Source organism: Sinocyclocheilus grahami, unplaced genomic scaffold (assembly GCF_001515645.1).
Source record: "Sinocyclocheilus grahami isolate Dianchi unplaced genomic scaffold, SAMN03320097.WGS_v1.1 scaffold1026.1, whole genome shotgun sequence".
In the NCBI taxonomy this organism is placed as follows: domain Eukaryota; kingdom Metazoa; phylum Chordata; class Actinopteri; order Cypriniformes; family Cyprinidae; genus Sinocyclocheilus; species Sinocyclocheilus grahami.
In genome coordinates this window covers 346,128-357,337 of record NW_015506205.1, presented here as the reverse complement: position 1 = coordinate 357,337, position 11,210 = coordinate 346,128, and the positions used below count along the sequence as shown (strand labels likewise).

Here is an 11,210-nt window from a genome sequence, read left to right as displayed (position 1 = left end):
CCAGCGTGGAGGACCCACCGCTGGTGTCGGCACGGGCAGATTAATGAAATGCCGCTTTATATTAGAAGGCAACAGTTAATGGCTGTATCTTGGACAGATCTTAAGAGTCAGCATGAGGTACATCCAACAAAGAAAATTCTAGGAAAATGTTGGGAACAAGGAATGAATAAACATAAGAGTTTTGGATGGGTTGTAGAAGAAGATATTAAGGAGATGGGGATAAACAATTATAGATGTATACCAAGAGTAATGTATCCACACAACCCCTTATGGATTCTTCCTCAGCCAGTATAGATTTAACATTACTGAAGATAAGACAGAGAGAAGGAAGTAATGAGATGGAAGTAATGAGAGCAAAGGAGTATTTAGGGCTTATGTATGGAAATAATATACGGATATACACAGATGCCTCCAAAAAAAGAGGGAGAGTAGGAGTGGCAGTTAATGTGTCAAAGTTACTGATGAAGAAAAAAGCTAGAATAAGTGATCAACTGTCAGTATATACAGGTGAATTGATGGCTATTCTGCTAGCAGTACAACTAATTAAGGAAAGAGAAATACAAAATGCGGTCATTTGTTCAGATTCATATTCAGCAATAGTCAGTATTGATAACCAAAAATCAGAATCAAGGCCAGATTTAATCATGAAAATCCTTCAAAATCTCTTTAAAACAAAGTAGAATAGAAGTACAGTTTGTGTTTTCCAGCCCATGTGGGAATTAAAGGAACTGAAGAAGCAGATAAATTAGCTAAGCAAGCAGTAGATTATGAAATAGTAGAAATTGAGCTATCACATAGTATAAGAGAAATAAAATCTGTAATAAAGGAGAAAGTGATTAAAAAGTGGCAACAATATTGGGATAATGAGACTAAAGGGAGACATTTATATGCAATACAACAGAAAGTGGGAAAAAATAGAAAAAGTGGGAGAAATAGGAGGAAGGAAAGTATAATTATGGGACATACAGGTTTGAATAAAACCTTACATTTAATATCTAAACATCCAACGGGATTGTGTGAGAAATGTGGACAGAGTGAAACTGTAGCGCATGTGATTATTAATTGTAAGGGTTATGGTGAAGAAATAGAAGTGCTAAGAGAAGAAGTATGGAAGAATGAAGGAAAAGAGTTAACATGAAAGAATATATTAGATTTAGATATAGGAAATAGTACGATAAATGTGTTGTTTCAGTTTCTGAATAATACAGGTTTAATGAAGAGAATGTAGGATAAGTGTATATAGAGAGGTAGAAGATGCTGATATGGTGTGGGTAGAAGGGAAAGTATATCTGAAGGGTAAATAAGGATACAGTGGGATATTGGGATTTAAAGGGAATTGGGGAATTGTGTCTTTATAATGGGGGGGGGGGGGTTAGAAAATGTTAAGAGATAGAGGAAATGTTTCTGATCCAAGCTACCTGATGATGGCAGTAATGCACTGTTAAGTGCGGTTGCCAGTTAAAGAAAGAAGAAGAAGATCGGCGGATGTGGGCGGGTCTGTCAATTTACAACCCCGCCCCTCCAGTGTCATGTGACCTCGATGTCACATGACACTGGAGGGACATTGGCGCGGTTTAACCTACACCCGGCAGCAGTTCGTGCGGGAGCTTTCTGATTTTCATTCGAAACAATGTCTGCTCATCAAAAATACAGATACGAAAACGATTGCAAACCTGATGAAAACAGGTAAGAATTCGAACTATAGTTAGTGGTAGGTGTAGTTGTTTTTTTGTCTTAGTGGTTTGCTAGCAAAGCAAGACAATGAAGTATTGTTTTTTATAGTGCACTATTTAGTCTGTTTTGGGCATCAAAACACGTTTTTGCACTCCTTTTAGCTTCCAATTTTATTAATATCTTTAACTTTTTTAAAGCGTGGACACCATTGAAAGGGACGCGAATCTCCCGCCAGTCCTCTGTGTTGTGTTTAGAGTTTAAATGAGCATGTTGGCGCCATGAGGACATCAAGATTGTACGTTACCACATTACTTCTAAAAGCACTCTCAATCTGTCACTTTATTTTTTCGTTATTTTCATGTTGTAGTGAGCAGCTCGATCTCGTGTGTTTTGACAACAGGATATTTTGTGGCGCCTTGATAACAGTTGACTTTAAAACAAGTATTTTCTCGATTTAGTTTAATAAGTTGATTCGTGGCCAAGTTTGTATGAATCGTTTAATACGTTTTAACACGAATTGCTTGTTTACAAAAGGAAAAAAATCTTATTTTTAATGGATGTGCTTCATGTTCAGACAATGTGTAATAATACTTTTTACTTGGTTTACTTTTTTTAAAATGCTACTCGTGTGTTTTGTCTTGAAGGAACAAAGGCGCTTCGAGATGGTCCCATTGTAGGAAACGCGGTGCAGACGGTAGTCTGAGAAAATCTCACGCGGTTGAAGAGCCTGTCAAATGTTCACAGAGCTCACGCAGACCAAAAAGGTAACTGTGATCATTCTACGTTCCTTATCTGATTCAAATAGTGTGCAGAAGACACTTCTTTTCTCAAGAGTCAAATGGAAGTTTTTTTTAAATGTTGTGGTTGGCATTTTGTGGAGTATTACATAAATTGTAACCTCTTTGTTAATTGAATGAATATCAATTTTATGTTAGGATGAGATATAATCTCATTCTGGCATACAAACAGTGTTTAGCGTTGTAACATTGACTGACCAAGTTTTGATTTGTCTTTTATTATTATTATTTTTTTTAGTTTCACAACCCCAGAGAGTGAGGGACCTGTGTCCAGAGTAAAAAACTGGGGAGATGAGGTAGAGGCAGAGGAAATGCGTTCAAATGTCCAACGTGATATGCATCGGTCAGTTGCCTCTCTTGATTTCTTACCAAAGTAAATTTACTGTATGTACTGTGCCAGTTACTCTGTAAATATGAATGCAATTTATTTTAATGTAATTTAAAGCTGCAGTCCGTAACTTTTCTTTTTTTTTTTTTGTTCAAAACTATACAAAATCAATTTGAGCAAGTACATAACCAGCCAGTATTTAAAACTATCTCCTTATCTTAGCCCGAATCACAACAGTAAGCTTGTAATAAATGTGTTCTAATTTGAGTGGTACTGGTTGGTACCATTTGTCTTTGCGTCATTTTGCATAAATAAATAGTCCTCTGGCTAGTAGGCTATATTACATGTGAGGATGCTGCAGGTGGCGGATCATTTTTAGCCTTTTCTCACAGCAGCTGCAATAATTTAACTTATCATTTTGATGACTGATTGTAATCCAGCTGTTGTAATTAATGAAGACTAGGAGTCAGAGTAACATTATAAATTAAAGAAAAATTTACTGAAGAACATAGTTTGCAGTTTCATCAGCAGAAGCCAGCTTCAACACTCTCGATGGAGTTCGTAGGCCGCTCTGTTTTACAATTCAAAAACACCAACAATTATACCCTGACAGAGATTGCTAATTGCGTCAATGCATAAGTCAGCAAAATTCTGATTGATTCTAAAACATAGATAAACTTAGACAATTTCCACATATGTACGCAAGCTTGAAGCATATCTTCTGACGACTATTTTGGTGACAAGTGATCAGAGGTCAGACACAATGTGTCTCTCCAAAGATGTACCGTACACATTGTGTCTTCAATTATTTTCATATTGCATATTTTTCCTATTTTAATTTTTGTTTTGAAAGTATGGTAAAAACTGGTAAAATGTACCAACAATCACATTTAAAAAATATACACTTTGATATACCATTAAAAAAAAAAAAAAAAAAAGGTAGCCCATCTGAATTAGGACATTTAGGCTATCCATCTAATAGTAGCCCACCAAAATCTTATTAACAGTAGAAGTAAAATCTTACTGTAGTCTTCAAATCTGGGTACTGTCTTACGTTTTAAAATCACAAAGGGAGTTTGGTCCCATCAGGCTAACGTGACAGTCATGACTCATGCAGCTGTAAGGTTTTCTTTTTCTTTCGTTTTTACTCGCAATCTTTACAACACGCATTACATTACGTATTTCATGGCACACTTGTTTTGTGTGTATTTGGTGCCACCTATTGTTGTGGGTGTATTATTGACATGTCAAAGTCTAGACCCTGAATATAAGACGACCGTGTTTTTTCAGATGTATTTCCAAGAAAAAAATATTGTCTTATATTCGGGACAATACGGTATATCTGATACGCTTGGACATTGGCAGTTGAACGTTTGTCCTGGGACTGTCTGAGCTTCTCCATGTACAGAGAGATACTAACACGCAGAGAAACACTTATCTTATGGCGCTTTTCAACTGCGTGGTATGGCTCGGCACGGTTTGCGTTTCCACTGCAGTTCAGTACCGCTTTAGCGTGGGCGGGATTATTCACATGCCGTTATAGTTGCGCAGCCTCTACTATCACGACTTCTAAAAAAAACTTTTTCATTCCGCGTCGCCCCATCAAGCTCTTGCTGGATCCGCTCCTCTGCTATCAACGAGAGGAACGTCTGTTCTTCCGCAGCAGACAACAAAACTTTTTGGTTGTTTAAAAAAAGGTGCGCTCGTTCAAAACGGTTGCTTTCGATCCTTTGCTGGCTGTGCTGATTTAAATCTAACGGTTCTGTTTGTGTCACAAGTTCAGTGACGCAGGTAGTGACGATTCTCTCCGGCCAATCCGTGATCAGCAGAGTTTACACGTCACGTTTTGGTAACGGTACGGTTCTCTTGGAACCCCAACCGAGGTGGTACTAAAAAAAGTACCAGGTACTGTACCCAGTGGAAAACCCCCAAAAAGTGAACCGTACCGAGCCGTACCATGCAGTGGAAAAGTGCCATTACTTCAAGGTTGCCTCAGCCCTAAACCTTATCGGGCATGGTCACACACACAATAGGAGCAGCTTCTTGGAGAGTAAAAAGGCAGACTAAAGCCATATTCAACTTATTCTCTAACACGCATAAATGTAACTTTGATAAATAATTATTCAAGAAATATTATAATTAAATTATTATGAAGGCCATTGTAGATCAGCTATCCACTCCTTCAGGGCTGTGGAGTGGCTACAGAAAAAAATATTCCAGTTTTAAATGTGCATCTGATTACAGATACGTGGGATTACACAAGATTTGTATTTCAAAGAGAGCCAGTTCTAAGGAACATTAATTTGTTTTGGGTTAAAAGAACTAGTGATCGACCGATATTGATATTTTATTACCGATACCAATTATTTGCATGTTTAAGTGCCCGATAACCGATATGCGGAACCGATATTTATTTACTGTTATAAAGTAAATAAATGACTGAGTGAAGTAAGTCCATACTTCACTTTGGTTTTTCCTCCTTTCAGTCATCTTTAAAAAAAGTGTTGAAAATTTGCACTCTTTCATGTTAAATTTAATCTTCACATTACAACAATAAAAAACATTTTATTTAAAGCATCAGCAGCGACACTAATATTAACAAGAAGTAAAATAAATGTAGAAGGTCTAATGAAGATTTTCAAATGGAGAAAATAAATAAAGGAAAGGAGTCATATCAACTTCATTTTAAACTACAGTTTTAGTAGGTTTATAAGATGTTTAATAGGCTAAAGAGTGAAGAATAATTCACTGGATAATGTTAATTCACTGAATAATATTCTCTGAACTATTGAAATATAACAAACAAAACATCGTATTTTATTGCTTTTCTCAACTGGCATGTTATATCAGAATTACTAATAATGGTTTTGTCATTCTAGATCAGTCTTTCCCAACCTTTCTTTAGTCGCGGCACCCTTTGGAAATTTTAACAAATTTGTGGCACCCTACAAAATAAGTTGTCACAATATTTGAATTTCTAACTTCGATATGATACTTTGAAAATTATGGATATTCGGTACAGCAGGGAAGAACTGCAGAATATAATGTTATACAGATATTTTTAATATTATTAAAAAAAATTGTCCATCAATGGTGGCAATCAGTAGGCCAATTTCTAATGAAAAGACCAATTTATATGACATTTTAATGTAGGCTTTTATTCATATGTAAACATTGTGAGATAGCTAGTTATAATGGTAATTAAACAAAGTTTTGCTCACTCAGTGTATTTTACAGTTGGGTAATTTTGTTGCAGTAGCACGAGATAGCTTGATTTAAAACTTTGAATTGAATAAAAAATGACAAGGAGGCTAAGCAGTTAATTATAAAATAAGAACAAATAAAGAAATTACTAATGATAGCACAAATTTTAAAAAAAATCACGATAGGCCTACAAATGAAATAAATTGCTTTTTAGCTTTTCAGGTAGGTCTAACATACTATTAGCTATTAAGATATATATATATATTTTTTTTACCAATTATCCAAATGTTTAATCCTAGAAAGCTGTTATTATCAGAGGACACGTGAGCATAACGGTTAGCAAATCAATGAATGAGAGGGCAGCATTGCCAGGGTTGCCCATTTACCACACCATGTTACAACACAGTAGGGCTATTGCAAACAGAAACAATACTGTACTACATCGATGTTTCCTGTCAGCTCGATTTTTGAGTGGACTTTGCTGTTCTGAGGAGCATGAACGGTATATGAGTGGCGCACTCACATGGGCCGTGAGCGACTGAGCGGAGCACACACGCATAGAACGGGATAATACGCAGAGCTAATGGTTATATAGTAAATGTTAATACAATTTAGGGTTTTTTAAACAAGTGAATCTTGTTAAAAGTTACGTGCAGTGGCCGTGCTGGAGCATTTCCTGAGCATCAACCCAATGAGTGAACAGCAATATGAAAGCGGCGTCACGAGACTAATGATGAGCATAGACAACAGAAAGAGAATTAAATTTAGCGTTTTTATTTCCAAAATGCGCTCATTCATGGCTGTATTATTTAATTCAGGCAAAGTTATGTCGTTATTGGCTCAGGACTTTACGGATTATCTTACGTGACTCCGTGAGTTCGTCTCTATTTCTTCGAGCCAAGCTGCATAAACTGCATATCAGGCATTTATGTAATGCATCTAATTTGTGCATTAATGGCTGTTATGTTAAATAAAGTTTATTTACTACTGTAACTCAAGTACGCATGCACGCCGTTGTTGTCTTGTTTCCCCTCAGATGCGCTGCAATGGTGATCCTGCGCACAATTCTCAAAACATCCACAAGATGGCGGCGTTTATCGGTGAATCCGATATCACAAAACCGATATCCGATTATTGTAAAATGCTTAAATATCGGGAAAATATAGATACATCGGTCGATCTCTAAAAAGAACAATTTCTTTATATGAAATTCGAATGGTATGACAATTAGAGATTATATTGTACAGAAATCGAAATCTACAGGTAACACTAATACAAACTAAATACACTTTTTTTTTTTGCATGGTTTTATGTGATTTGAGCTAAGCGATAGTTTAGATAGTTCAGCGATAGATTTAATCACTATTGTTATTGCGATTATATTATAATGCTTTTTTTTTCTTCGACACTTCCAAGACATAGAATCTGTGATTCCGAAGAACAGTATCCGCACCGGTGCGGTGACTGACAGCCACACATACTCCTCAAAACATTTGATTCATCCGTGCTGAGGAGCTGTGCCGATGCACAACCCACGTAAACATGATAATTCCGCAAATAATTGCAACTGCAAGTTTCAAACAGATGCCGACAAAGAGGCAAAACTTCTGGACTGCAGCTTTAAAGACATAATTGATATTCTTTATAAACTGTTAATTGGTTATCTCTCTTTCTCAGATACAGAAGAAGGATTCTTGAAGCAGATTTTCCTCAAAGAGACAGAAAAATCTCATCTGGAAGGTTTGTGATTAAAGCAATGTATTAAAGCAACATTATCTTTGTCTCCAAATGTGGTGTAACTTTTTCAATGTCAAAACTTTCTGCTATTTCAGGTTATAGGGTAAGGTCACCCAAAAATGAAAATTAGCCTGTGTTTTACTCGCCCTCAAAGCATCCTAGGTGTATGACTTCCTCCTTTCAGACGAATCCAGTTGGAGTTATATTAAGAATTGTCCTGGTTATTCCAAGCTTTATCATTGTAGTCAGCGGGTGTTGCAGTTGAACAGTCCACAAGTCGTAAAATAAAGCGCGCATCCATAATAAAACGTGCCTCACATGGCTCCGGGGGGTGAATTAAGGCCTTCTGTAGCAAATCCATGCGTTTTTGTCAGGAAAATATCGATATTTCAAGCGTGATGAACACTTTTCTCTCACTTCCGATATCTGTCATACGCAGAAGTAGGGATATGCCGGTATAAAATTTTCATGTTGCGATTAATTACTAATGCTTTTATCACGATATACGGTATTATCACGATATTGAAATTTAGTTTAAAAAGACCAATAGGTATCACTTTACAATAAGACCTCATTAGTTAACCTTAGTTAATGCATTAACATTCACAATGAGCAATAGCTACATTTGCTACAGAAGTTATTAATCTGTGTTTAAAAAATACATAGTCTTAGTTCATGTTAGCTCATTAAATAACAGTTGCAACTTTCAATTTTAACCTGTTATTAAATATTAGAATACCTAAGATTAATGAATGTTCAGAAGAATTTTTCATTGGCAGTTTGTTAACTAATGAATTAAATAATGTTAACTAATGTAAAGTGTGACCGAACAATAAAGAATCAAAACACTTTCAAACAATATCTAGGGCATGTTGTAGTCCAGATTAAAATGTAAAAAAAAGTTTGAAAATAAATAGCCTATTAAGTCTAAATATTTAAGTATTTGGCGCTGTGATGAACATCATAGCAAATACACAAATCTGAATGGCTGTTTAAGTCATTTAAACACGATTCAGAAACAGAAAGTAGTGTAGCTGCTTTGTTTACAGGGTTTCCAGGGTAATGGCTGCATTTAAATGAATTATTATTATTATTATTTCTGCAGTATAGTACCATCTGCTGTCAGAGAGTGAAAGTGCACTTTCATCCAGAGTGTCTCACATGTTCCGCCATGTGCTTCTCGTCCTGGCTTATTTACATCAGAGTGCGCACATGTCTTTCACGCAGCATAAAGCGCTGTTGTGCATTTTGACCAGCTGATGGGAAAAGTATTCTTAATGTATCCAAAATTCGGAATAGTTTGTAATATATAATTATTCATGGTATTTAGAAGTGCCCACGATAACAATAACGTGCATATTCATTACCGTGATATATCGCATTACCGAATACCGGCACAAGTCTACGCAGAAGCCGTTCCAGTTACGTGTTACGTGATTAGTTACGAATGCGGAGAGAAAACAAAACAAAATGCCAGTCACGAATTAGAAGTACAAAGCAAAGATTTACAACAAAAAATTTCGGAGGATTTCGATATATAAACCAAGAGGAGACTGGTTTTCCTTTGCTAAAGTAAGGAAACTTTGCTTCCTTTGCTCCTATAAACAAACTCGAGAGACCAGCATATTTCAGAGGCGTGTGCTGCGCATACGTCCTGCGTCATCCGCTGGAATGTCTTCATGTCTTCCGAGATACCGGAAGTGAGAGAAAAGTGTTTATTTCCTTTGAAATATGGATATTTTTATTACAAAAACGCATGAACGCATGGAAGGATGCCTTTATTCACCCCCCGGAGCCATGTGAGGCAAGTTTTATTATGGATGTGCGCACTTTATTTGACGACCTGTGGACTGTTCAACTGCAGCACCCGCTGACTGCAATGATAGAGCTTGGAATAGCCAGGACAATTTTTTATATAACTCTGACTGGGTGCGTCTGAAAGAAGAAAGTCATATACACCTAGGATGCTTCGAGGGTGAGTAAAACACAGGCTAATTTTCATTTTTGGGTGAAGTAACTCTTTAAGAAAACAACCGGTGTTATCTACCAACCCACACACTTCAGCTCACGCATGATCAGGGGACCCTAATCGAACAGTTCAAAGAACAAAAAGCCCTTCTTTTCAGCTCTGGCCACTGCGCTATGCAGCTGCGAGAGAGTGCCCTCTAGAGGCGGGTAGGCAAAATTCGTAGTTAATAGTGAGAATTGGTCCCTAAACTAAGGTGTGACCATCACACTTTTACATGTAATAACATTCATCTGATACAACTTTCCATTTAAGTTGATGTCACTTATTGGTTAATGTTTAACTATTTTACCATTGTTTTATACTAATCTTGTAGGCAATTCTTATTTTCTAAATTCTTGCAGTAATTTAATGCTGGTTATGCTGGTATGTCAGTAGTGGTGTGTTCAAGTTCTCCTGGGATGTTCGTATTTATGAGTTAGGACTCAAATACAACATCAAGTGCGATCAAGTCACTCTGGTGGGAGCAACAAGACAATTGTCACGTTATGCTGCCGGAAGGAACATGGAGCCGTGGATAATCAAAAGAGTCTTTAATGGTATCCACCACAGAGGGTAAATCCAACATAGGGAACAGGAGGTAGACACACGTACATCACTGGTAGACCCAACAAACACTAATTGAACAGACTGGGGCTTACAAACACAGGAAAACGAAGGACAAAATAGACACAGCTGGAATCAAATGAATACAATTAACAAGAGGAGAAACTGGGTCAGCAAAACACACACAGAGAGTCCAGAACCCTGACAGCAATGTACCTTTTCTACTTTTATTCATGAATGTGCTGTAAATTTAATTGTTCTGTAGTATTCTATCGTAATTTTACAATACTATCGTATTTTGCACACTCAACTTAGGTAGTTGTATTGTCAATAGAAAAAAAAATGTATATATATACACACACACACACACATATACTGTATATAAATATATATATTAGTGTCATGGTGCACACACACGAGGAACGAGGAGATGCTGGAGAATACTTTAACAAGACTTTATTTCCATGAACCAAGGCAGACGAACTCAGGAAGACGTTTAACAGCGGACAGAGCACTAGGGACTGGGAACACTTTAAATACACACAGGAGGAGGGGATGACAAGACACACCTGGGATCAATGGAAATTAAACATGGGAAACACCTGGGAAGAAATCAACTTAATCAGGACAGGAACAGGAAACTAACCAAATAAGGACATAGGAAGGCACATGGGGAGCAAGACACACACAAAACATGGAACAGAGTCTGACATCACACCCCCCTCCGGAAGGCGTGTCCTCACGCCATATACCATCCAATGGGGAGGGGGGGTGGGCACTCTGGAGGTCCCTCAGGACAGACACTGGACAGTGGGCCTCCAGAGCAGTACCCGTTCCGGGTGCCATGGCGGATCAGGGGACTCGGGAGGCCTTGGCGGAGCAGGGGACTCGGGAGGCC

The 11,210-nt window shown here is 37.3% G+C and overlaps 1 protein-coding gene across 1 annotated transcript in view; it reads left to right on the top strand.

Annotated features, from left to right (window-relative positions):
- Nucleotides 1-1,553: 1,553 nt before the first annotated feature.
- Nucleotides 1,554-11,210, top strand: part of LOC107565777 (histone RNA hairpin-binding protein-like) — a 25,762-nt gene continuing 16,105 nt past the window's right edge. Inside the window, exons 1-4 of the mRNA XM_016251052.1 lie at nt 1,554-1,686; nt 2,319-2,438; nt 2,710-2,814; nt 7,681-7,743. Of these exons, the coding sequence (XP_016106538.1) occupies nt 1,631-1,686; nt 2,319-2,438; nt 2,710-2,814; nt 7,681-7,743 (344 nt within the window). The 5' untranslated portion in view covers nt 1,554-1,630. The remainder of the gene's footprint in view (nt 1,687-2,318; nt 2,439-2,709; nt 2,815-7,680; nt 7,744-11,210) is intronic.